This window comes from Propithecus coquereli, unplaced genomic scaffold (genome assembly GCF_000956105.1).
Source record: "Propithecus coquereli isolate 6110/MARCELLA unplaced genomic scaffold, Pcoq_1.0 Scaffold1, whole genome shotgun sequence".
In the NCBI taxonomy this organism is placed as follows: domain Eukaryota; kingdom Metazoa; phylum Chordata; class Mammalia; order Primates; family Indriidae; genus Propithecus; species Propithecus coquereli.
The window spans coordinates 12,014,732-12,039,766 of record NW_012133857.1 but is presented as its reverse complement, the minus strand read 5'-3'; the positions used below and the strand labels follow the sequence as shown (position 1 = coordinate 12,039,766).

General features: G+C 52.8%; 5 protein-coding genes across 7 annotated transcripts in view; 3 read left to right on the top strand and 2 right to left on the bottom strand.

The window, feature by feature from the left end:
• QRICH1 (glutamine-rich 1) overlaps nucleotides 1–6,600 on the top strand; it is a 46,501-nt gene extending 39,901 nt beyond the window's left edge. The window contains exons 6-9 of the mRNA XM_012639170.1: nucleotides 3,150–3,397; nucleotides 3,756–3,907; nucleotides 4,261–4,351; nucleotides 5,660–6,600. Of these exons, the coding sequence (XP_012494624.1) occupies nucleotides 3,150–3,397; nucleotides 3,756–3,907; nucleotides 4,261–4,351; nucleotides 5,660–5,852 (684 nt within the window). The 3' untranslated portion in view covers nucleotides 5,853–6,600. The remainder of the gene's footprint in view (nucleotides 1–3,149; nucleotides 3,398–3,755; nucleotides 3,908–4,260; nucleotides 4,352–5,659) is intronic.
• A 245-nt stretch (nucleotides 6,601–6,845) lies between these two features.
• Nucleotides 6,846–11,709, top strand: IMPDH2 (IMP (inosine 5'-monophosphate) dehydrogenase 2). Its single transcript, XM_012654495.1, has 14 exons — nucleotides 6,846–7,033; nucleotides 7,487–7,535; nucleotides 7,731–7,832; nucleotides 7,947–8,021; nucleotides 8,356–8,562; nucleotides 9,079–9,166; nucleotides 9,241–9,440; nucleotides 9,523–9,613; nucleotides 9,711–9,806; nucleotides 10,784–10,927; nucleotides 11,006–11,150; nucleotides 11,242–11,385; nucleotides 11,466–11,549; nucleotides 11,641–11,709. The coding sequence occupies exons 1-14, from the start codon at nucleotides 6,936–6,938 to the stop codon at nucleotides 11,660–11,662; spliced, it is 1,545 nt and encodes a 514-aa protein (XP_012509949.1). The 5' UTR covers nucleotides 6,846–6,935; the 3' UTR covers nucleotides 11,663–11,709.
• A 557-nt stretch (nucleotides 11,710–12,266) lies between these two features.
• NDUFAF3 (NADH dehydrogenase (ubiquinone) complex I, assembly factor 3) lies at nucleotides 12,267–13,456 on the bottom strand. The gene is made up of 5 exons (XM_012654373.1): nucleotides 13,342–13,456; nucleotides 13,041–13,233; nucleotides 12,811–12,877; nucleotides 12,599–12,699; nucleotides 12,267–12,515 (listed from the first exon to the last, which is right to left on the bottom strand). The coding sequence occupies exons 1-5, from the start codon at nucleotides 13,416–13,418 to the stop codon at nucleotides 12,399–12,401; spliced, it is 555 nt and encodes a 184-aa protein (XP_012509827.1). The 5' UTR covers nucleotides 13,419–13,456; the 3' UTR covers nucleotides 12,267–12,398.
• A 2,875-nt stretch (nucleotides 13,457–16,331) lies between these two features.
• On the top strand, nucleotides 16,332–19,525 carry DALRD3 (DALR anticodon binding domain containing 3). Of its 3 annotated transcripts, none has more exons than XM_012653987.1 (12): nucleotides 16,332–16,533; nucleotides 16,611–16,906; nucleotides 17,049–17,305; nucleotides 17,408–17,487; nucleotides 17,569–17,682; nucleotides 18,069–18,142; nucleotides 18,248–18,309; nucleotides 18,419–18,501; nucleotides 18,595–18,777; nucleotides 18,851–18,964; nucleotides 19,171–19,239; nucleotides 19,334–19,525. In XM_012653987.1, exons 1-12 carry the CDS (start codon nucleotides 16,369–16,371, stop codon nucleotides 19,451–19,453), a joined length of 1,617 nt encoding a protein of 538 aa, XP_012509441.1. In that variant the 5' UTR covers nucleotides 16,332–16,368; the 3' UTR covers nucleotides 19,454–19,525. The 3 variants fall into 3 exon arrangements, with proteins under 3 accessions (XP_012509441.1, XP_012509527.1, XP_012509609.1); XM_012654073.1 differs by having other exon boundaries at nucleotides 18,634–18,777; nucleotides 19,334–19,521; XM_012654155.1 differs by lacking the exon at nucleotides 17,569–17,682 and having other exon boundaries at nucleotides 19,334–19,521.
• Nucleotides 18,992–25,035, bottom strand: part of WDR6 (WD repeat domain 6) — a 7,172-nt gene continuing 1,128 nt past the window's right edge. Inside the window, exons 2-6 of the mRNA XM_012654261.1 lie at nucleotides 20,927–23,402; nucleotides 20,754–20,837; nucleotides 20,540–20,656; nucleotides 20,329–20,447; nucleotides 18,992–20,229 (exon numbers count right to left, since the gene is read on the bottom strand). Of these exons, the coding sequence (XP_012509715.1) occupies nucleotides 19,766–20,229; nucleotides 20,329–20,447; nucleotides 20,540–20,656; nucleotides 20,754–20,837; nucleotides 20,927–23,402 (3,260 nt within the window). The 3' untranslated portion in view covers nucleotides 18,992–19,765. The remainder of the gene's footprint in view (nucleotides 20,230–20,328; nucleotides 20,448–20,539; nucleotides 20,657–20,753; nucleotides 20,838–20,926; nucleotides 23,403–25,035) is intronic.

The following is a 25,035-nucleotide window of genomic DNA, read 5'->3' as shown; positions in this document are numbered from 1 at the left end:
GAACTCCTGAGCTCAAACAATCCACCCGCCTCGGCCTCCCAGAGTGCTAGGAGAGTTTGGTATTTTCAAACAAAAGTAAACATAGTTTTACCTTATGATACAGCAGTTGTACTTCTTGGTATTTACCCAAGCAAGTTGAAAACTTACGTCCACACGAATATTTGAGTTTTAATCCTGGCTCTGCCATTTATTAAAATGTATGCAGTATAACCGTGGTTTTTTTTGTTTGTTTTTTTAATTTTTTTAAAACAAATTAAGAGTCCCTGCTATGTTCCAGGCAGTATTCTAGGTGCCAAGGATTATAATAGAGCAATAAAGAAAAGAGTTTGCAGTCTAGTAAGGAGAGAAAATGTAGCAACAAGCAAGTTAATTTAAGTACTTTGAAGAACAGAATACAAGGGAATAGAACATGTTATAAGGGCTTTAAGATGGAGGTCTGTCATCATTAGAACAGAGACATAAATGAGTGAATCACTCTTTACATGATTTGTGAATTTTCAAGCCAAATATGGATATGCAAAGTTCACTTCTTTAGCCTTCTATTGTGGAGATTTCAAGCATACATAAAAGTAACAATAGATTAATGAACCCCCATGTACCCTTTGTCCAATGCAATCTTGATTGTGTGTATACCACCACCTGCTTCTCTTGTGTACTATTTTGAAGTAAATCCCACTTTATCTATAACTATATAGACACATATTCTTGACATACCACAATTCTATCGTCATACTTTAAAAAAAAAAACAAAACCCAAAATGGTAATTCCATGATGTCATCAAAATCTGCCCTTTGTTCAAATTTCTGATTGTCTCATAAATTTCATCCTTTCGTTTATCTGAATCAAGGTGAAAATAAGGTTCACATATTGAAATTGGCTGCCTTTTAATATCTAGTTGTTTTCATTTTTAATTTCCCTCTCCATTTTTTTTCTTACAATTTATTTATGGAAGAAACTAGCCCTTTAAATTGTGAAACAATTTAGTCTTTCCTGATTGCATCCTGGTGTAGTTTAACATATTCTTTTGTACCATGTGTTTACAGTTGATTATTACTAATTGCATATAAAGATTGATTCAGGTTTGTTTTTTGTTTTCTTTTGTTTTTGGCAAGGTTACCTCATAGGTGGCTTTTCCTCCATTACGGTGCCCATAATGTCTAGATCCATTAATTCTTTTTGGGTTACAAAATGGTATTCTAATGTTACTACTTCTTCATTATTAGTTGGAACATAAATAGAAACGTTTTCCTACTCAACTGTGGATTCATAGCAGTGCAGATTATATAGAACAGGCAGGATGAGAGCTTGTTTCTTTTCCTTAACAGTTTTCACAGTAATGGGTCGGTTTACCAGCTTCTCCCAGTGATGATCAGTTAGGTTTGTTTTGTTTGTTTTTGAGAATCATTGTGAACTCCTGAATTGAGACCTTTGATGTGATTCAGTCTATTGCATTTATCTTTACTGATTTGGAAATTGTCTCAATGTTGGCCATTTGGAGCCTTTTTAAATTGGTCCCTATGTCCTTTGGACATGAGCTTAGTAGTCTTTGATGACTTTCTTGATTTCTGATCTAATGGAATGGTGAACATTTCATTTTGGACATTTCTTCTCCCAATGTGGAGTCCATCAGCTCTCCGGGGAACCTGGTTTCTTTTAGTGAGAAGTGGTGTTTCAGTACCACAGTCTGGAACTAGGAGTGCTCATTGCTCCTGGGTTGGTTGTTATTTCGAGGACCTTGAGTGGGCAGAACTAGAATTTTTTTTAAAGACAAAAGATACCATTTTGATGCTTGCAGTTCAGATTCAGAACTACAAGGCTATTTTATGTAATGTTTTTATCTATATCTTCTTACTCCCATACCAAGAGCCTGATTTTCAAGCACTAAAAGTTTATTTTATTTTATTATTTTAGAGACAGGGTCTTGCCCTCTCACCCAAGTTGGAACACAGTGGCATCATCATAGCTCACTGCAACCTTCAACTCCTGGACTCAAGCAATCCTCCTGCCTTAGCCTCCCAAGAAGCTAGGACTACAGGCACATGCCACCACACCTGGCTAATTTTTAAATTTTTTTATAGAGATGGGGTCTTGCTGTGTTGCTCAGGCCATTCTCAAACTCCTGGGCTCAAGTGATCCTCCCATCTTGGCCTCCTAAAGTGTTGGGATTACAGGCGTGAGCCACTGTGCCTTGCCTAAAGTTAATTTTAAGTTGTGGTGTTGAGAAGAGAATAAAGTTAGGGAAGTGACACCAGAGGGTACAGCTGGCAGAGTGAACCCAGAGAAGTAGAACATGCCAAGGTATGTCAGGAATTGCTCCTAGTAGATTGCCTTTCCAAAGCAGGGCTCTCTTCTGCATCCTGCACCTTGGGGGCTAATATCGTCAGAGGGCCAGCTTTGACAAAAACAGAGAAGAGCAGTGTATTGGGCAGAATGTTCCTTTTTCTGCTTTCAGGAAGTGTCACCCTCACTGTCTGCCTGGAGAATGTTGAAACCCTTCAGGAGAATAGTAGTGTCTGCTGTTGTGTCACCGTGCCCCCAGTGCACATATTGACTGAATTGAGCACATTAAGTGGGCTTGGTGGTCAAACCAAGTATCTTCTTCCTTGTGTGCAAACCTTGCTGACCAGGGCTCTTGTTCAAACCATTGATCTTTGCCTCTGCTAACTTTGTGTTCTCTTATGAACCAGGATCTTACAGTAACACCTGCCCTGTTGGGGAGACTTGTAAAAGCCAAATACCAGTCTCTCCTTTATCCAGAGAAGGAATGAGAATGGCCTTGTTTTCTCTCATGGTAGACATGAGAGAAGGTTTGGCAAGGGCAAACAGGGCAATGCATACCAGTTCTTTGGGCCCTTGGAGACCTTTGAAGATATAATGCAAGCTCTGTATCCTCTCAGAGAAGTATACATATATGCAGACTTTTAGTTACTTCATTCTCCCTGAGGGCAGTCCCTTTTGCCCCATATTAGCCTTGGACTAGAGAAAGACTTTGTCAGGTAACAGTTACCATGTAAGGCTGATATGGTTCTCAAAGTGTGATTTCCCAGAGCAGCAGCAACAGCATCACCTTGGAACTTAAAAATGCTCGTTATCAGGTCCTACCCTAGAAACTTGGGTTGGGACCCAGGCATCTGTGTTTTAACCAGCTTTCCAGATTATTTTGCCGTACCCTAGGGAGACTTCCCTGATTAAAGTTGTATTCCTGTGCGGTCTTTGTGCCATACCTCCCATACTGTGCCTTAGAAACCACCTGCCATCTTCTTGTAGCAGTACTCTCTTCCTCCTAGGCTATGTCCTGCCCAGCCATGTGACTGAGGAGATGCTGTGGGAGTGCAAACAGCTTGGGGCTCACTCCCCTTCCACCCTGCTGACCACCCTCATGTTCTTTAACACCAAGTAAGTGTTCTAGAGGCTCCACGCTTAGCCACCGCTGGCATCTGTCCAGTGAAGAGGGTGGAAACTATCCAGGAGGACTTCTGAATTCCTCTGACACATATTCGAGAAACTTTGGGCTATTGAAAACCCCATTCCGGCTTGGCTGCATTTTGTGTGGTGACCAGTAAGGCAAACAGCCTTGCCAGATACCTACCATCCGTCTTGATGTGGCTCCTCCACTGGACACTGTGCTTGGGTATGGGCCTGCCGAGATCCTGGGAGTGTGGGCAGTGGCTCTCTGACATACCGATGGGCAGAGGGTAAGTCATGGTATTCTCCTGGCACCCCTTCCTCTGCCTTGCTTTCACTTGTGGTCCAGGTACTTCCTGTTGAAGACAGTGGACCAGCACATGAAGCTGGCCTTTTCCAAGGTCTTGCGACAGACAAAGAAGAACCCCTCTAATCCCAAGGATAAAAGCACGAGTATACGGTACCTGAAGGCCCTTGGAATACACCAGACTGGCCAGAAAGGTAGGGGAAGGAGGCAGGGGACTGCACAAACAGGTGCTACTTGTCCCACCCTCCCTCGTGCCTGTGGGGCTAGTGATGAATGTTCAGATGTGCAAGTTGGGGTTTGCTAGATAGGAATTCTCTACTCCCTTCTCCCTAGTCAAAAACTTCAAATTTTTCTCCTAAAAGCAGAGAAGTCCCTGAGAAGATAGCTGCCTCTTCCCTTCATAGTCACTGCCCATGCCCCATACTTTCCCTCCTCCCACCCAATATTTTCTAGGTAGGGTGGCTGAAAGCCTAAGGTTCTGGGCTGGAGGTAAGGCATTCTGTTGCCACATCTGTTGTGTGTGTGGGTGGGGGGGCATGTTTTACAGTTACAGATGACATGTATGCAGAACAGACAGAAAATCCAGAGAATCCATTGAGGTGTCCCATCAAGCTCTACGATTTCTACCTCTTCAAATGGTGAGGAGGCTTTATTATGACTGGCTAACCATGTGTGTCTGTCTGTCTGTCTGATCACAGGATACAGGCATTCTTTATTCCCAAACTGAGAGTAAAAAACACTTCTGAAAGGCTAAATACAGAAGCAAACTTGCTATTTTTCCCAAAGTGTGTGATGTGCCTAGCACTGATATAAAAGGGGTCCCTAATCCCTTTATAGTCAGTCACCTTTCATGGAAAGGGTACAAAGGTACAGAGAAGCCACCTGCACACATATTGAGCATGGCCCTGCATCCTGACCTTGACCTTTTGTCACTGTCACTATCAATCTAGGGGGGGACTCCTTCTCTTGGCTTTTGCTCCCTCTTGTCCCTGTAGTTTGTCATATCATCTTGACACAGCAATGCCACAATGATCTTTCTAGGTTGCAGATCTTAGCATGTCACTTAGATGAAAACTTTTGGTGGTTTCTCATTACTCTACAGAGTAATCCTCACATAGTGGACAAAGCCTTCCATCTGCTCCCCCTTGCTAACCTGATGTTCATGGAGCTTTTGGCTCCCTAGCCACACTAGCTCTTCTCCACTCAAAGGCATCATGCATCCCTCTTCTCAACTTCAACACAGCTTTATCAGGAAAGCATCTCTAGATTCCCTACCTGTTTTCTCTGGATGTAGCCTCTGTAGCATTTAACCACTGTTTGTCATTTTGTGTGTGTTTATGTAACTTTGTCTCTCCTTTTATCTGTAAGCTACATGAGGTAGTACGAATTATTGTTCCTGCTCATTTCTTTAACATCAGTACTTAGTGCTGACCTGGCACACAGTAGCCCTTCGATAAATCTTGAATGGATGAATAACTGTTAGAAGATGGAAGGTGCTAAATACTTTAATAGAGGTACAGCACACTTTGGGGGGTGGCGTAAGCCCAGGTAAGAACCCCAGCATTATGGCCATTATTATTGAGTGAATAACATGAACAGAGACTTAGAGATAGACCTTCTGGACTGTAAAGTGGCTTCTAGGTGGGATATAGATGGACTCAAGTTAAATGAGCCCAGGGGAGCTGTAGGTAGGTACAGTCTGATGGATCACAGCTAGCACATGGAAAGGAGGGGCAGAAGGGAAGCATCCTGTCACTGGCATTTGCAGTAGCCCCAAAGGAGGACCAGGAGGTGGTATGTTGTGGCTACATGGAATTCAGTAGCTGTGCCACAGTACCTTGGTGCCTCGTTACCAACTTTTGCAGACAGCATCTGCCTGGGAGGTTCAAAGTGGGAGGGTTGAGGTTGTAATGGTGTTACCCAATTTTTACTGACATACTTTTCAGCCCCCAGAGTGTGAAAGGCCGGAATGACACCTTTTACCTGACACCGGAACCAGTGGTGGCCCCCAACAGCCCAATCTGGTACTCAGTCCAGCCTATCAGCAGAGAGCAGATGGGACAAATGCTAACCCGGATCCTGGTTATACGAGAAATTCAGGAGGCCATCGCAGTGGCCAACGCAAGCACCATGCACTGAGATGCCTTGGCCATGTTGCAAGAGAAACCAGCCAGGAAAAACGAGACAGACTTTCACACTAAAGAAGAGGCCTCCATTTTTTCTTTATTCTTTTTTTATTGGTGTAGTTATGAAGCCTATCAGGCTGCTTCCGTTTAAAATGTAAAAGAAAACTCTGCCCCCTTTGCATCTTTATAAACCTGCTGTGGCGGACTCCTCAGCTGATGGGGGCTCTGGGTTTCCTGAGAGCCAGATATCCTAGAAAGTTGCTGGCTGACTTTTTCTTTTTTGTCTGAGGCCTGTGGAAAGGGCTTGGACTATTAGGAGAAATGTGGCTCCTTCCCTTCCTCAAGAGAGATGGAATTAATGATGGATGGACCCTGCAGGGATTCTCCCCAGCTGGTTTTCACCCTGGACTGGCAGACTTCGCTGACCAGAGGGGAGCCATGTTCTTTTCTTTCTTTATGCTCAGACAGAAACTTAGCATCTTAATGGAAGAAAAATGAGGGGAATTTCAATTATGATTTATTAAAGACAATTTCTATTACACCCTCCTTTATGACAAGTGACATTTTAGATGTTAAAGTAAAAACTTTACCATGCTTTTTTTTTTTTTGGCCTAACATTGAGGCCTTAAAACCTGAGGCTCCTGTGCCTGATGGAATTCTTGTAACATACACTTGTGTATCATATAAAGATACCACTCTGTTTCTCTTATGTATTCTTACTCTAGTTGTTTATTAAGAATGACAAGCACGTCTTTTCAACATGCTAGTGAACGTGGTCTCTTTATTTGGGGAGGAAACGGGCGGAACAGTGGGAGCACAGCCTTGCCTGTTAGTTGAACGGGTCAAGGTCCTGCGGGGAGGGGGTGGGATAGGAAACAGCCCCACTAGGTCAGTGCGTGGCATGAGCATAAGCCGGTTCCTCGGCTCCGCCCCTTCCGCAGCGCCGCAGTCGTTCCACCCCCGCGCCTTACGTCATGACGTCAGTACCGCGCGCGGCGCCGTGACGAAAGCGGCTGGTTTATATTGGCGCGGCCCAGACGCCAGAGGTCTCTGCGGCGCGGTTCTCGGACACACGCGGCGGTTCCTTGCGTTGGCCATGGCCGACTACCTGATTAGCGGGGGCACGTCTTATGTGCCAGACGACGGACTCACGGCACAGCAGCTCTTCAACTGCGGGGACGGTCTCACCTACAAGTGCGGGCCTATGGGGCTCACCTGGGCAAGGAGTGGGGCGGCATGTTGGGCGAAGAGCCCGGATGGGGGCTTCCATAGCGCCGTCTCGAGCACAGGCATGGGGAACAGGTTCCGGGAACTACCCACCCATCTCCAGGGCTCATTTTGACACATCTGGAGCGGGGGTTGGCTTTGGGGAAGTTATCTTAATAGTGTTTGGGATTTCAGGCTAGAGACTCCGTTCTTTGGACACATGGAATTGTCAGGGTGCTAGGAGCACTGATGACAGCTCAGTGGTCGTAAAGGACTTCTGTCCCCATTTCCATCCACCTGTGCTCTGCCTCTCCTGTGACACACGGGCTAAGTGAGCGCCCGTCTCTGTTCATGTACCTTAGGCGATGATCTATAAAGATGAAGTCTTATGCTGCCATAAACCTGAATGCCCTACTCCCAATTTATTCCCCTTCCCCGCAGCGACTTTCTCATTCTCCCTGGCTACATCGACTTCACTGCAGACCAGGTGGTGAGTATGATCAAAAATTGGGTTCTGAACATTAAGGTGGCCTAAGGTTGCCTTATCTCTGGGCAACCTCACCAAACTGGGTTTGGGGTTGGATTCACGCAGGTCATACAGAGCACCTGTTTTGGGGGGGAGACCCAGTACCACCCTAAGCTGAAAGAGATGCTTTCCCACATTAGTGGACCTTTGTTTTCTCAGGACCTGACCTCTGCTCTGACCAAGAAAATTACTCTGAAGACTCCATTGGTTTCCTCTCCCATGGACACAGTGACAGAGGCTGGAATGGCCATAGCAATGGCGGTGAGCCCCGTGGGGTGGGGGAGAAGCAGGAATGCCATCTCCTTTCCCTAAGGCATCCGGTCTTGCCTCTCTTGCTCTGTGTCACTTATTCCCTCTCTTCTGCTAATCCTGTAGCTTACAGGTGGTATCGGCTTCATCCACCACAACTGTACACCTGAATTCCAGGCCAATGAAGTTCGGAAAGTGAAGGTCAGAAGGGCAAGGATCATGGCCAAGAGTTCCTGGGAAATGCACTGAGGTGGGGTAGGGTGGGAGTGGGAGTTTGTTTTGCTAATTAAGGATCCTTTCTTCTCACCATGGGGATCAATTACTGAGAAGAGCTTGGGACCGTGTTTCTTAAGGCAGCAGAAGAGGAGCAGGTGGACAGTGCCTGTAGCCCATCCATGTCTCTTAAGTGTTGGTGTGATTTGGTTCTATGACATTGCCAAAAGTGGAATTAGGGACAGACTCCATGCTTCAGACCAAGAGCCTGATGATGAAAGTGGTTCAAAGATGCAATGCCCATTTTCATCATCCTTTCCAGAAATACGAGCAGGGATTCATCACAGACCCTGTGGTCCTCAGCCCCAAGGATCGTGTACGGGATGTTTTTGAGGCCAAGGCCCGGCATGGTTTCTGTGGTATTCCAATCACAGACACAGGCCGGATGGGGAGCCGCTTGGTGGGCATCATCTCCTCAAGGGACATTGATTTTCTCAAGGAGGAGGAGCATGACTGCTTTTTGGAAGAGGTAGGTGCCAATGGTAGAGCACAGCTAAGCTCTGGCAGCCCAGGCTGAAGATATTGCCCTTATGATATCTCTGAAGGCCTCTTCTGTCCAGGAAATACAAGGGCCCAGCCAAGTTTCTGACTCCTTCATTGGGTTCTTGCAATCTCTCCCCACCAGAGGCTCTCAAACTGTCCACATGCTTGCCAGCATTTATGCTTTGTTTTTTGTGACTCCCCAGGGTGGGAGCAGTGCTCAAGGACCAATGTCAGTCATCCTTTTCTAATTCTCTTCACATTACTCCTATGTGGTCCTTCCTTCTCCATAGTTGCTTTCTGTGTCATTATGTCCTTTATACTCAATTCTCTCTCTTACTGCTATACTGCTGTAGGAACTATTGAGTTCCCTTGAGGAAGGGTGGTCTAGGTGCAGGTGTGTGAACATGGTGGTCTTTAGAACCTCACCCCTGAGTTAGGGCAGGGTCTGTGGAGAGGTGTGATTTCTGACTGGCTTTTCCTCACAACCCTCATTCCCTCCTAGATCATGACAAAGAGGGAAGACCTTGTGGTAGCCCCTGCAGGCATCACATTGAAGGAAGCAAACGAAATTCTGCAGCGCAGCAAAAAAGGTAAATCTTAGAGGTGGGAAGGGGGCCTGGAATTAATGCTCAGGGTCCTGATTCATGTCCTGCCCTGATCTCAGGAAAGCTGCCCATTGTAAATGAAGACGATGAGCTGGTGGCCATCATTGCCCGGACAGACCTAAAGAAGAACCGGGATTACCCGCTGGCTTCCAAAGATGCCAAGAAGCAGCTGCTGTGTGGGGCAGCCATTGGCACTCATGAGGATGACAAGTATAGGCTGGACTTGCTTGCCCAGGCCGGTGTTGATGTGGTGGTTTTGGTGAGCTGCTACACGGGCAGGGAGGGGCATTATGGGCAGCTGCCATACCACAGCCTGACTGGGACTTACTTTCCTGTCCCAGGACTCTTCCCAGGGAAACTCCATCTTCCAGATCAATATGATCAAGTATATCAAAGAGAAATACCCCAGTCTCCAAGTCATTGGAGGCAATGGTAAGGCAAGATTGGGTACTGAAAGATGTGTGGTGGAAGTGGGGGAGCTGGGCCCCCATCGGACCTTCACAGGAGCCTTTCCTCTCCTTCACTGTAGTGGTCACCGCTGCTCAGGCCAAGAACCTTATTGATGCAGGTGTGGATGCCCTGCGGGTGGGCATGGGAAGTGGCTCCATCTGCATCACCCAGGAAGGTAAGAATATGCTTTGGCAGGGCCCACAGAGACCCTGGCTTTAGGCCCCACATGCCCTGAAGCCAAGCACTCTTATGGGAACACCACCGAATCCTCCTCCAGTAGGGGCAAACCTGGGGCCAAATTGGCCTCTTGGATGGGTGACATGGCTGGAAGCAAGACAAGTTCTTGACATCCCTCACCTGCCACTCCCTCGCCTAGCCTGGCCTCCTTGCTCCTGCTCTGCGCCCTCTCTAAACTCTGGTCTGTTTGTTTTATTTAGCGGCTCCCAAGATCCCTCCAGACATAAAGTCCCACAGCCCCAAATGCCCTTCTACTGTCACGGGCTGCTATAGTAAGTCCAGCCCGGCCCAGCTGCCCACTGCCCGGCTGCTTGGTTGACTGTAGCTGTAGCTCCCGGGGTTTGTGGTGCTGACGGGTGGGCAGGGCAAACTGACATACAGACCATGGTTTTGGGGGCTGCTGGAGAACACAGCTCCATCCTCCTGGGGCGCTGATCTTTCCTTAGGCAAACCCTGCCCTGCCCACATCTTCCACAATAGGCATGGTTTAAGGACCAACTCTGAAACCTGCTCTCTCTTCCACATGACACTGCCCTGACCTTGCCTGAGCTGCCCACCATGCAGGGAGGAAGGGTGGGCCTGACTCAGTGCCTCTGGGTACTAACTGCTCTGCACGGTGACTCTTGCCCCATCTGATACCAGCTGGGCGGGGCTTTCCCGGCTGCTAAGACTGCATGTGCCCGAGGCTGCCCTGGGCGCTGCACACGTGCACGCGCACACGCAGGGTTGAGTGAAGGCCACCACATTTGTTTGTACTATTCAAGGCAGATGGGGCAGCAGCCATCCCAGACACATCTCTTCCTCAGCCAAGCTACAGTCCTGGTATGGTTGTAGCGAAGAGCTCCTGGGTGCTAAGTATGGCCACAGTGCCTGTTCCCACTAATCCTACCACCCATCTGTTCTCCATCTCAATAGTGCTGGCCTGCGGGCGGCCCCAAGCAACAGCAGTGTACAAGGTGTCAGAGTATGCACGGCGCTTTGGTGTTCCTGTCATTGCCGATGGAGGAATCCAAAATGTGGGCCATATTGCCAAAGCCTTGGCCCTTGGGGCCTCCACAGGTAAGGGCCTGGAGCCTGGTGGAACCCCTTCCCCAGTGCTGTGAAGACTCTGCCCCAAACATTCCCATCTATCCATAGTCATGATGGGCTCCCTCCTGGCTGCCACCACTGAAGCCCCTGGTGAGTACTTCTTCTCCGACGGCATCCGGCTAAAGAAATATCGTGGTATGGGTTCTCTGGATGCCATGGACAAGCATCTCAGCAGCCAGAACCGATATTTCAGGTGGGACAGGCAGACCAATTACCTCACCCTACCCCTGCACTGAGTCTTATGTCTGGTATGACCTTGTCTGTGTCTCTGCCTCTCCCTGCAGTGAAGCTGACAAAATCAAAGTGGCCCAGGGGGTGTCTGGAGCTGTGCAGGACAAAGGGTCCATCCATAAATTTGTCCCCTACCTGATTGCTGGCATCCAGCACTCCTGTCAGGACATTGGTGCCAAGAGCTTGACCCAAGTCCGGTGAGCTTGGGGAGCTGGGACATGGTTAAAGGGGCTGATCCAGGGCCAGCTACCTACTTTTGACATCTGACCCTCTTCAGAGCCATGATGTACTCTGGGGAGCTTAAGTTTGAGAAGAGAACATCCTCAGCTCAAGTGGAAGGTGGTGTCCACAGCCTCCATTCGTAAGTGCCATTTTTGGGTGGGAGTTTTTCTGCCATGCCTTATGCCTTTATCCTTCTATCCTCACCTCACCAGTGGTCCTTTTGACTGCAGGTATGAGAAGCGGCTTTTCTGAAAAGGTATCCAGCACATCCCCTCGGTTTTTCAATAAAAGTTAAAAAAAAAAGAAAGTGATGCCTGATTTTTGAGGTCAGTAGGCAGGTGGGACTCTGCAGCTGCCACCACCACAAATGCACACACAGTATCCTCATTTCCAGGGGGAGCCTCAGGCCCTGAGATAAAGTCCATTTCAAAAAGTTCCTCCTGAGGCTGCTCACAAACCAGCTCTGATCAGCTCTGGCTCCTGTGGGTTCAGTCTCACAGAGACTCTAACTTCTTGGCTCCCTAGGAGGGATCCCAGAACAATCCATGGGACGGGCATCCTGCCAGCCCAAAGCTTGGCCTATGTGACCAGGTTAAAATATGAATATATACTCCCTAACTCAAATCTTTCAATGATCTTGTGGGGAAAGCCATTGAGGTCCCCTCAAATCTGCATGTGAACAAGTGGACAGATCTGGAACAGGTAAGTATACTGCTTCCTGACCCCTAAAGGGCTGGGGAATCCAAGTAATCTAGATGAAAAAGTGACCCCTTAGTTTCTTCATACCCCCCCCCCAAGAGCCCACTGAGCCAGCAGCTCCTGGCCAGCAACACACCTGATACAAAACGAGAGAAGTACATAAGTTATTAATATGCTGGCAAACAAGACAAGTGTTAAAGTGCCAAAGGAAGACAACAGTGAAAGCCCTGGGAACCCCTGCACTCTGCAAAGTGCCAGGGCCCTCCTAGACAGGTCAGTTCCTGGAGGTTCATTCTGCAGCTTGGCCCAGAGATACAAGTGAAGTCCCTCCAGGTGGGGGGATAAGAGCAGCTCCTGTCACTCGGCCTTCATGACACAGGAAGTTGAAGGTGGCACAGGCGTTGGGCTGCAAAGAATAGACTAGCATCAGCCCACCTAGGGTGGGCTAGGCCTGAGCTGCCCACAGCATTCCCAAATCCTGGGACTTACCGTGTCCTGCACTTCCACAGCAATGCCCCGCTCCCTCATGGCTCGCAGCACCTGGAACTGCAGCCTCTCAGTCCGGTCTCCAGTGCCCACCACAACAATCTCTAGGGAAAGGACGGTGTGGTTACTCTACAACTAGGTCTGTTGAGAGGATGGGGGGAGGGTGGCCTTCTGGGGCTCAGAGCGCCTCAGCCCTCCGTCTCCCGCTTCCATACCTATCCGGGGTTCTAGCATCCAGAACAGAGAAAAGCTCTCTTCGGTGATGTCTTGGTGGCATCCCACCTATGGAGAGGAGGCAGATTCAATAGGACAAACAAATCCATGCAACTTCTCCCCCCCAGCTCCACTTTGGGGATACACGGAAAGGCCAGTTGGACAGGGACACAAGCAGGGAGAGAGCCTCCGACTCTGGGCTTCCTATTCCTCATTGAGGGTTAGAGCTCACGTTCCACTGCAACACTGAGTGCGGGAGAAGCGCACAGGGCCCGAACACTCGATTTCCGTTGACAGTAAAGCCGCGGCTGTTGTAGCAGTCGATGTACATGGCGTGAGGGGACTCGTGTTGCAGCAGAGAGATGTGCGTCCGCTGATACAACTCGTCATCCGCCGGCGAGAGCCGATGCCCACGCCGTGGGGCCCTGCGGATCGGTAGGGTCAGGGGCGCATGCCCAGGCTGTGGTCTAGCGGGGCTGGGATCACCGGCCCTGGGAAGTGGGTATGGTTAGGGGCGCAGAGTCCAGACTCACCACGGCAGCTGAACGGGCGGACAGCGCAGCGCCGGCCGCGCGCGGTACAGGCAGCGAAGCGCGAAAGCGGCGGCCATGGCTCATAAGCGCGTAGCAAGATCGTCACTGGGTTGGTGGGGTCTAGCCAAGCCGGACGCAGCGCGGCAACAGCGCCCTCTGCGTTCCGGAGGGCATCGCACAGTTCGGCCGGCCCAGCGAGCTAGAGCCATCTGTCTCAGGAGGGCCAGTCCCCCCGCGCGGCTCCAGTGTCAGCACCTGCCGCCCGCCCCGCCCCATGCCCCTGCCGACCGTCCCGAGGGAGTGGGACACCTGGTAGCGTCACCGCCCTGAGGCATTGCCTGGGCCGCAGGCGCGGCCTGGCTCCCGAGCTCTCGGCCATTAAGCAGGGCGCCCGGGGCGGGGTGATCGCCCACCTGGCCGTGTCCTGCACACCTGGCCAGGGCGTGGTGCCAGGCTCTCCGCCGCTAATCCCAAACTTTGTGGCGTCGGGCCCCGTAGGCGAGGCGGGCGCCTCGGGTTTCTCGGCTGCCGCCGTAACACGCCCCTCCTTAACCGTCAACCGCTCGACCGTTGGCTGCGCCGCCGTGCGCTGCGGAAGGCGTGGCCGAGCGGGGATTGGCTTCTCCGGAGCGCGAGGGGGCGTGGCCATGTGGTTTTGCCTTAAAATGGCTCCAAATCTGCGGGAAGCCAGAGCAGGCGGAAGGGCACGCGGTTGTAGGTCTGATGTGGCTGTCGGGTGGGATCAACAGGGCCGAACCGGACCAGATTTGAACTCGGCGGCGCCTGAAGCATCACCTTGTCCTCGCTCACTGCTCGCGTCCCGAGAGTCCCCCATCCCCCGTCTTGAGCCAAGTCAAGGGCCTACTGGCGCAAGAGTCGCTGGCGCCCGCGCTGGGTTTGGGTATCTCGGCACGCCGGCTCTGTTGTGGCCTCAGGGGAACATTGTCGCGTTCGCTACCCGCGGGGCCGGGCGAGTGGGAGGCTTGGCACTGTCGGGGCCTGGCGGTGGATCTGCTAGGGCTGGTCGCAATGGGTTTCTGTGGGTCCTGCCGCTGCTGTGTGGGCCCGTTCGTCCCCTGGCGCTCCGGGCGCTGGCAGCGTCACCGGACAAAGGGCCCCCGGCGCGGGGGTGTCCCCGAGGCGGACGCGTGGGTTTACTTCCTCTCTGGCCCCTCGCGCTTCCCTCTTGGCGGATTCCGAAGCCCGCCCCGCCACCGTCACCGCACCAGTGGTCCCAGCTGCGTAGGACCGGCAGAGCTAATCCTACCCCGCGGATCTAATCCGGATCGGGACCCGGTCCCAGGGGAGGCCCCCACCTCCCCTCCTATTGTTCTGGGGCCCAGGTGAGCGCCTCGTTCCCACTAGACTCGGTTTCACCGCCTACTCCCGGATCCGCCTCCTGGGACTGGGAATGGACGGGTTCGGGTCTGGCCTCAGGGCAAGTAACCTGCGGGCAGGAGCCCCCCTCCAACGGCTGGACAGCGGGCAACGGAATCCCAAAAGCAGCTGTTGTCTCCAGAGCATTCCAGCTGCGCTTGGATTTCGTTCCCTGCTCTCCTGCCTGAGCAGCGCCCTGGCCCAGATGGGGTGGCCCCAGACCCCCAGACATACTTTACTGGGCCGATCTGGTCTCAGTTCCTCCTTCAGGTGCGCCCTCAGGCTGGAGGTGGTGGGTGTAGGTGTCGGAGAGCCTGGGCTGGTGGGCCATCTCTGGCACCACCAGGGAGCATTGGCGAGGGAGGGTGGACTCAGGGGCTCTGGGTAGAGCTGCTAGGATGGTGAGTCCTACAGGGCCGGCCCAGCCCACAGCTCGCTAAAGATAGCCTTGCACTTCCTGGGGAAAAACCACCCCAACGGTCTTTGTGGACGAGAGTAGCTAAAGTCCCCAGCTTGGCCGGGGGGCCCTGCTAGCAGCTGTCTCCGGGTCATGAGCCTACAGCATGGAAAGCGCTTTGGAATGACACGATCACTCCCGTTGAGTGGGCACCCAAGAAGCCATCGGGAATGTCGTGTCCGCCCAGTGCTCTTTCGGAGCCTCCTAGCAGGGCCTCACAGCCCTTGGCCCAGAAAGGGACCTTGCCAAGCTTTTCCTGTTCTTATGTTTCTCTCCTTTCCAGAACTCTGGGCACAGAGATCATGGGGTTTCCCAGTTCTCTGTACTTAGTGTCGGGTTCAATCTCTATTAAAAGGAAAACGGAGGGGGGGCGTGGAAGTGAAAACATTTGGGGACCCCTCGTGAGAGAGAGGAGAAGTGTTTTCCCACTGGAGGAGCAGGATGTTCCAACTGAGGTCTATTTAGCCGCTTCTCATGGTCAAATTGTTTAGTTGGCCCTTAATAACCTAAAACAGGAAGCTTTGAGGATCGCTGTTGAAGTACACCAGGTTAAAGGAGACAAAAGCTAGTAATTCTGGTAAACTGTCACCGTGGCTCTAATTCCCCAGGTAGCAAGGGAAGAAAACCGGTAATTGTATGAGTGCGCATTTATTGGGAATAAAGACCACCCATATCTCAAAGGAGGAAATGCTTGCAAACAATCTAAAATCGCGGAACACAAATTCTTTGAACAATGAGATTTTTAAAGTAGGTCGTGGAAGTGTCCTTAATGTTACTGCCTTATTCTAATGACAACTCATTTCGAAATCTGACCTTTTAATCATGTAAAATGGGAAAAATGAAACGTTATTACACAAACAGACGTTAGATTTCGGTGAGAAGAGAAGGCGCCCTGTCGGAGCCGCCACCCAGTCGCAAGGATCGTTTTCTTAGTTAATGCAGGGCTACGGCGAAAGAGCCCTAGGCCCGAGGAGGACCTCGAGATTTCGGGCCCGGGGCCCGGCAATGCAGGTGGGCCGCGCAGAGGCAGCACTGGGACCGGTAGGTCGAAAGCAGTAGACGCGACTCCCTCCGCCGCACCTGTCCGCTTTACGGGTGGCCGCTGCTGGATCCCCGCCCTTGCTAGTCGGCCTTTCCGGAAGTTCCACCTTCCGAAAATTTGCTTCCGGTTCCGCTCACTCCTTCCGGTCGCCATGGCGACAGGGCGCCTTGGGGTGGGGGAGACTCTGGTGGCTCTCAACGCTGCCCTGGGGCCTGGCGGCCCTGTGTGGCTCAAGGAGACGCGCGCCCGCCACCTCCGTGCCCGAGACTTCCTGGCGCCGCGAGGCGCACTGCGGGCGCGCTTCGAGGACGGGCAGGTGGGAGCGGGCCGGGACGCGCGGCCCAGGGTGGCAGCGAGCGCTGCGGCCTGCTCACACTGCCCATCCACCCACAGGTGCCCGAGCATGTGTTCCGTGCCGTCGCCTGCCTGCAGGGCCCCGGCGTGGCCCCAGTGCTGCGCTGCGTGTCGACTCCCGCGGGTCTGTCGCTGCAACTGCACCGACCAGCCGTATTCGAGCGCGTCCTCCGCGCGGTGGCTGCCTATACCGCGCCCGCTACGCCTGCCTCCCTGGGCCCGCGCGTCTTACTACACTGTCCGGCACTGCGCGGCTCCCCTTGTGCACTCCGCCTGAGCCAGTTGCGTGCCGTGCTCGTGGCCGATCACCTAGCGCGAGCTCTTCGTGCTCACGGGTGAGCTGGGGCAAAATGGAGTTGGGACAGGCTATTGGGAGCCTAGAGAACGGCGCCGCCCTTAGGGACAGCCGCTGGGGGTGGGAAGTATTGGCGAGCCGGATTAGGTGCGCAGGCTAAGGCGGTCGCCCTCCCTTCGCAGCGTGTGCGTGCGCCTAGTGCCTGCTGTGCGGGATCTGCACATGCTGACCTTCCTGCAGCAACTGCGGGTGGACTGGCCCTGTGCCTCGGAGAAAGCCTCAACCGAAACCCTCAGGAGCCGCGCACTTAGAGAGCTTACCTCTGCTCATGACGGGGGGACACTGCCCCCCGGCGTCCTGGGCAGATTGTGCCTGAAGGAGCTGGTGGAAGAACAGGGCCGGGCAGCTGGCTATGACCCCAGCCTGGACAACTGTCTGGGTAGGACCTGGAGCCTAACAGGGCCAGAAAAGAAGGTGGGGGGGGGGGTGCCTTCTGCATTACTGGCCAGCCAGCCTCAGCACCTGTATGTTCTCTTTGCAGTGACAGAGGATCTGCTCTCTGTGCTGGCCGAGCTACAGCAGGCTCTGCGGTATTGGCCAGAGGACAGCTACCCAGGCCTGGTTAGTAACTCCCAGCCCTGTAGGCTTCTAGCAAACCAAGTATCCTGCATCTCCGTAGTGACTGTCTTCCTTCCTTATAAGCCTGGGGCCGACAGCTGCACAGTTGTACACGTGGTGAGCTGTGAGGAGGAGTTCCAGCAACAAAAGTTGGACCTGCTTTGGTGGAAGTTAGATGACCAGGCTCCACTCAGACAGGTAGCTTAGTGATGGTGGAGCTCCCCACTACCTCACCTTCCACCCTCAGAGTGCCCTTGAAAACCTGCCAAGGGACATGTTAGCTGACAGATCCAGAAATTGACACTTGACCTTGGGGAAGATGGTGAACTTGTTGAGAGAGAGGGCATGTGCAGCCGGTGCAAGGCGCTGGAGAAGGTGGAGTCCGAAAACATCCCAAGAACATCGAATAGGTTGAGGCTGGACTGTGTCCTAACGGGCTGGGCTTGAGAGGGAGGCACCAAGCCTGGTGGTTACAGGTTGAGGGAGTCTGGGTGGACTGGGTGGAGTAGATTTGGGTTCCTTTGAAGGACTTATTGCTGGAGAGTAGTGCCAGCTGGGCTGAACCTCTGCCATCTTCCCGACAGAAGCACCTGGTCTGTGGCCCAGTGAAAGTAGCTGGTGCACCTGGCACTCTGATGACTGCCCCTGAGTACTACAAGTGAGTTGAGGCTGGAAGGAAGACCAACCTGAGCCAGGGTAGTCGAGTGGGGGAAGTCTTTGCTGGGACCCTGCCCACTGGCCCTCTTCTCACTCTTCAAAACAGATTCCGGCATGCCCAGGTGTGCAAGGCCTCAGCTCTCAAACACAGTGAAGATCTGGCACAAGGTGCGCCTGGAAGGCCCTGGCTGTGCTCTGCAGTAGGGGCAGGTGGTTTGCGCCCCTGCCCCTAGTTCCTTCCCTGCAGAGACTGACTGACCAACCTGTACTCCCTCAGACCCAGCCTGGATAGAGATCTTTGGAATTCTCTCTGTGGCCACCATCAAGTTTGAGATGCTAAGCACAACCCCACAGAGTCAGGTGAGCCTGGGAGTCAGTCTCACAGGGCCAGGGCTGGGGGGACAGGGTGTGGTGGCTGCCCCTCTTCTCTGCAGCTGTGCTCCCATTTCCCAGCTCCTCCTGGCCCTATCTGACAGCGGCATCTCCACAAAGGGTACAAAGAGTGGCACCTTTGTCATGTATAATTGTGCCCGTCTTGCCACACTCTTTGAGAGTTACAAGTGCAGTATGGAACAAGGTCTGTACCCCACTTTTCCACCTGTGAGCAGTCTGGACTTCTCACTGCTACATGATGAGGTAAGTGTCCCCTCCAGTAGGTAGCACAAGCGGGAGGCTTGGACTTTCCTTGCAGCACCCTTCTCCCCCACAGGGTGAGTGGCTGCTGCTCTTCAACAGTGTCCTCCCCTTCTCGGACCTGCTGAGCCAGACAGCAGTCCTGGACTGCACAGCTCCAGGGCTGCACATTGCTGCACGCACAGAGATGGTGAGGCACAGAAAACAAGGCTAGGCATTGCACACTCTACTCTTTATTCTGGGCTAGGGTGCTCGCCTCAGCAGCACACACACTAACACTGGAACAATACAGAGAAGATTAGCATGGCCCCAGATACATTAAAAAAAAAAAAAAAGAATTCTGGGCTGGGGCATAATAGCAAAGAGACAGACCAGTGACTCAGTCTCTGTCTCTAGATGTGCAAGTTCCTGGTACAGCTCAGCATGGATTTCAGCTCATACTATAACCGGGTACACGTCCTAGGGGTAAGCACACAGCACAGGGGGTGGGAGGTGCAAAAGGGTGCAGGGTAAAGGCAAGAAAGCAGAGGATGAGACCAGCAGGCCCCTTCTCCTTCAGGAACCTCGACCACACCTCTTTGGTCAGATGTTCGCCCGCCTGCAGCTTCTGAGGGCCGTGCGTGAGGTGCTCCACACTGGCTTGGCTATGCTGGGTCTCCCTCCACTGAGCCATATCTAAGGCCACGAGGCCTGGATATATGGGAATGTTCACAAAGTCATCAACTGGAAAAAAACTCAAAACCCCACACAAGTTCTTAGGAGCCTGGAGCCAAAATAAATTGTTTTGTTGTACAAAGTTTTGTCCTGTTGTGTGGAGTGGGGCATAGTCTCAGCAACGTTCTACTCACCTCCAGCTCCTGCTCTGAAGTTGGGAACACGCGGCTGCCCACCTCCCCTCAGGGCATGCTAGGCATGGGCACAGACAGTCAACCCCTGCTGCACTGTCTGTGAACAGACCCCATACCCAGCATGCTGGCCACCACGGGATACCTCAGTCATACCAGTTGTAAACCTCAAGCCCCTGACCCCCAAGAGCACAGCGGTGGCCAAACTCGGGACTCACAGGCCAGCAGTCCATGTCTGCCACATCTGGCACATGATATACAGTGCTGTTCATGAAGGTGGGCTCACCATGCCCTAGACGCCAAAAGGTCAGCCGTTGGTCAATGGAGGCTGAGACCATGAGGCTTGGGCTTAGGATCCTGAGGCCTGTCACATGGGCAGCATGTGCACAGGGGACAGAGTATTCCTCTAGCACACGCAACTGGGGAACCAACTCAGCCTCCCCTACAGCCTCTTCCAGCTCTGGCATCTCCACTGCAAGCACGAAGACATGGAGGGAGCCATCTTCACTGCCGCTGGCCACAAGATGGTGGCCCTCACGTGTGGGCAAGGTGTGCAGGCTGTTGACACCACAGCTGTGGGCCTGGAGAGTCAGGGAGGGGGTGCCCAGCCCTGGAAGAAGAGGATGGTTGTCAGGTCCCTGCTTGCCACACGTGAGAAGGCAAAGGGAGAGGTGGGGTGAGGCAGCCAGGTTGCACTCTAGCTACTCACTATAGGGAAGCCCAGGGTCTATTGGAGGATTGAGTGCAGTGGAGCCACGGTCTAGCACAGTGGTGAGATCCCAGAAGGCCAGGTTGCCGTCAGTAGCTGCACTGCACAGGAGCAGCCTCCTGGGAGCCAGGAAAGGACAGCCAGGTCAGTGAGAGGGGTGGAGAGCAACAGTAACCCAACCCATGAAAGATCATTGTCCAGCCCCTCTCACCGCCGCTGGTTGGGTGCCTCATGTGTAAAGGAGTGGACCTTGAGGACACACCGCTTATGGTGGAAGGTTTCAGCGAAGAGCTGCAGAAGCTGCCCAGAGTCCTGCAAGAGAAAGAGCCTGGGGGGGGGGGGACGGAGGAGGGACCTAGCTTAGAACCCATCCTGGACAACTTCATATCCTTTGTCTCCCCATCCCGTGGGCCCTTTGCTCTCACCTCACCGCCCCATCACTACAAGCTGCAGCCACAAGAGGGCCAAGGCCAGGCCGGTCAAATTCACATACCGCAAGGGACATGTATCTGCAAAGACAATGCACAGCTGTCAGGAGAAGCCTGCAAGCTTGGCCTGTGTAATCCCACCCCATGCCCTGCCTGGCAGTGTACATTACCTGGTTTCTGGGTCCACCTTGATCATCCGATGCTGATTGCGCTGCCGGTGCCAGTATTCATCTAGCCGGTGGGACGAAAGGTGCATGACGTGGCAGGCAAGGCGGCTTGGAGTGCTGGGATCCGGAGTGACCATGATGCTGAAGCAGTGCATCTCAGCCCGCCCCCCAGCGGACACTACACGGGCAGTCAGGCCTGGCCGAGGATCCTGAGGGCCACCTGGGCTGCCGATGCCCCACACAGCCACAGCACGCACCGAGGATATATGGTTACAAACAGCTGTGAGTGCATGGGCTGAGCCTGTAGTTGTGGGGAGTGCCAGGACACAGACAGTAGTGTCCTCGCTGCAGGTGATCACAATGTCAATCAGGCCGGGCCCCTCACTGCCAGGCTCCAGGTAGTCAGGCTCCATGAAGCTAGGTACCCCAAATTCAGGCCCCAGAGTGATGGTACCCACACGCTTTACACAAGTGATCTCACGGCCATGCAGACCCTCCCGGAGAATCACATGTGGCCGGGTGCAGCCACCTAGAGCCCGGTACAGCATGACATCCCCATCTTTGAGGTATGCGAAGGCCATAGCCGCCTCAGTATCTGAGAAGGCCCAGGAGCGGTGCCCGCCACCACAGTTGATGATGTGCAGCTTCTCATGTGACCGGGGGCTCCACACCACAAACTCATTGGCGTGGAAACCCAGGATGACCATGCCCCCATCGGGCACCATACGGAGCCCAGCCACCCAGTTCATGCCTCGACAGGACTTCTGCCTTAAGACTGGCTGGAGCTGGCCACCTCGCACAAAGAGCTGGTAGTAGGTGCCATCACGCCCGGTGGTATACACGTAGCCACCATGACATGTGACTGAGGTCACACCCTGTTTCCCATGCAGAGAAGGAAGGGTAGACACAGGGCCCCACTCTGCCAAAGCATTCCCACCACTGTCACTACCTGCTCCAGGTGCCCCAGTACCAGCCCCAGCCTTGCCTTCCACTCCAGGGTCCTTGAGCAGACCTGGTCTGGAGGGGAACAGCATCACAGAGCCCCGGCGGTCCCCACACACCAGGAAGTCACCCGGGGGCAGGAAGGCGCTGCATGTGTGCCATCTCTGCTTACTTGGGGGCAGCAGGTACCGGCAACGTTCCTTGACAAAGATAGCTTTGCCAGAAGGCGCGGCTGAGATCTCTAGGCAAGCCACTACCCCACCAGGGCCTGATGCCAGCAACAGGAGCTCCTCGTAGCCACGCAGGGCCCAGCTCAGACTATGCACTTTCCCAGGGAACAGGGTCTGATCTACAGCAGCAGTTGGAGTATTGATGGGGACAACCTTGACACAACCCTCCCCATTGGCCATGGCACATAGCCCGAAGCCCTCAGGACCAGGAGCTGCCTCCAGCAGGCAGTAGGACTGGAAGTGCTTATCCTCTAGTAGCTGCTCCCAGCACTTGACCTCGAGGTCATAGAGGTACAAAGCCCCTGTGTCAGTCACTGCCAACAGTCGCCAAGAGCCAGCCAGTGTCACGGCCTTGAGGGTACCTGGCCTACTACGGGACTTGAAGCAGAGAGCTGAGACCCCCGAGCCTGGGTAGCCACGTCCCACCAGGTGCCACAGCCGAATGCCTGAGTCATCACCCCCAGTGACCACCCAGGCCTGCCTCTCATGGGCAGCAATAGCCCGGATCCCACGGCCCTGATGGCCCCGAAAGGCCTGGAGGATTTCACCCTCATGGCTCCACACCAAGCAGACACAGTCCTCTCCTGCACTGATAAGGTAATTCTCTAGGAGCTTGACCTGCCACACACGGGAACTGTGCCCAAAGCAGTGCCCAATATTCTGCACCCGACCCCCAGGAACCCGCAGATCGCCCACCTTCCAGATACGGACACTTCGGTCTTCTGAAGCTGTAGCCAGCAAGCCCTTGCTTTCCAGGTAGGACATGCTGAAGATGACACCCACATGCCCACTGACCTGCCGGTCAGGTGCCACGGGTTTGTTGTCTGCTAAGGCAGCTGCTGGGTACCAGACCAAGAGCTGGTTGGAAACAGCACCTGCCACTACAGTAAGCTCCTTCCAAGTGTCTCCAATCAGACAGGCTGAGGAGAGGGTGCACCTGTCCGTGCAGGGCACATCCTGCAGGAGGCACCCTACCACTGGGTCATATAACACCACTGAGTTATGGCCCAGGGCCAAGGCCACATTCCCTTCGAGCCAGCATGCATCCCAGATCCAGTCAGACATGTTCCACAGGCCAGAGCGCCAAAGCTCCCGGAAGTGGCCCTGTCCCCAACTAACTTTCACAATTCGGAGTCCTTTGCTCCCAAATACAGCCACCATGGCCTCTGTGTCAAGGTCTCCATTAGGCTCTGGCCGCACCCGGAACCCATGGATAAGATAGTGGCCAAGCAGGTTCTGTACTCGCTTCATCATCCGCAGATGTCCACCAAAGTCCAAGCTGTATACCAGGACATCGGGCCCCTCACCTAGGCAGAAGCAAAGAGTCACGTCAGAACCATGCACCTAACTCAGATGACCCACGGGGAAGAGATGGGGGGAAGGAAGCATGTAGCATATAGATGCATAAGGACACACAATCCTGCAGCTTGAACCTTGGAAAATCCTTGGTCTCAGTTGCAGCTGGACTTTCAGTACTGACTTTCTGCTCCCAGCAGTCACTCTTGACGTTCAGTTCAACCACAAATTTCTCAAACTCACATCCTTCTCCTCACTCCACCTCATTCTTGAGTCAGGTTAATCCCCAAATTCTTAGCCTCAGATACCTCTACATGCATCCTTCCTGATCCCCATATCCCAGGGCAGAGGCTGTCCCTGCTAAAGCAACCTTTTCGCCCTTGGAGCCACTGCAGCCCCCTCCTGATTTCCAAGAGCTTCTTCTATCTAAGGAGATGTGAGCATATTCGGTATTGATGAGAACCTGGAGAAGCAGCCCCTACTTCGGCGGAAAAGGTTGAGCTTGGATCCTGGCCCTGCCACTGGTCAGCTATGTGAGCCCTATTCTGTGTATGAAGCCCCAGCATAGCAGCAACACAAAGAGCTTCAGAAGGAATAAATGAGATACAGTCATTGAGAGCCTAGACAAGGTCTGACACACAGCAGAAACAAAAAGAAACCTCTTTTCCTGCCTCTGTAATATACATTCTCCTTGTTTTCCTCCTTTCCTTTCCTAAAATTCCCCTAATTGGTGCTTCCAGAGAATTTCAGCACCTCTATCTACACAAGTCACATGCTTTCTGGGCAGCCTCATATACCCCAACTATGTGTGTGCACACACCGAGGTCTCTCCAGAACTGGACCCTCAGCTGCCTCCTGGCTGTCCTGTAGGCATCTTCCACTCTGCTCACTCATCCCCCAGATTCTCTCAATGTTCCTCATCCCAACGATCACTGCTACGTTCTGCCCATCCCCCAGCCAAAAACCAGGAAACCGCCAGACTACTCCTCTCTTAATTTCCCACATCTTATCTGTTTCCAAGTTCTGTGGATTTCATTTTTCAAAGAGTCTGCAAATCCTCCCCACCACAGTGATCTTGGTCCAGGTCATCCCCTCTTACCTAAGATGACAGCCACAGCCACTCACACCACCCCCAGACCCAGTCACAATCTTTTAACATTCAATAAACATTTATTGAGCATCAATTACATTTATTGAGCATCCAACCAGACAATGACCTGGTTGGAACAGGAAATGAAGGACTCAAGAATGGGCTAGAGAGGATGCTACTGAGGGGATCAGGGAAGACACTGTAGCATGGCCTGGAATGATGGCAATAAGAGCAGAGAAACACATACCACGTATATGAAATCAAAGTCATCCTAGCACTCTGGGAGGCCGAGGTGGGAGGATTGCTTGAGCTCAGGAGTTGGAAACCGCCTGAGCAAGAGCAAGATCCCCGTTCTCTACTAAAAATACAAAAAACTAGCCAGGCATGGTGGCGCACGCCTGTAATCCCAGCTACTCTAGAGGCTGAGGCAGGAGGATCACGTGAGCCCAGGAGTTCGAGGTTGCTGTGAGCTAGGCTGACACCACAACACTCTACTCAGGGCAGAGTGAGACTGTCTCATTCATTCATTCATTAATAAATAAATAAAATAAAAC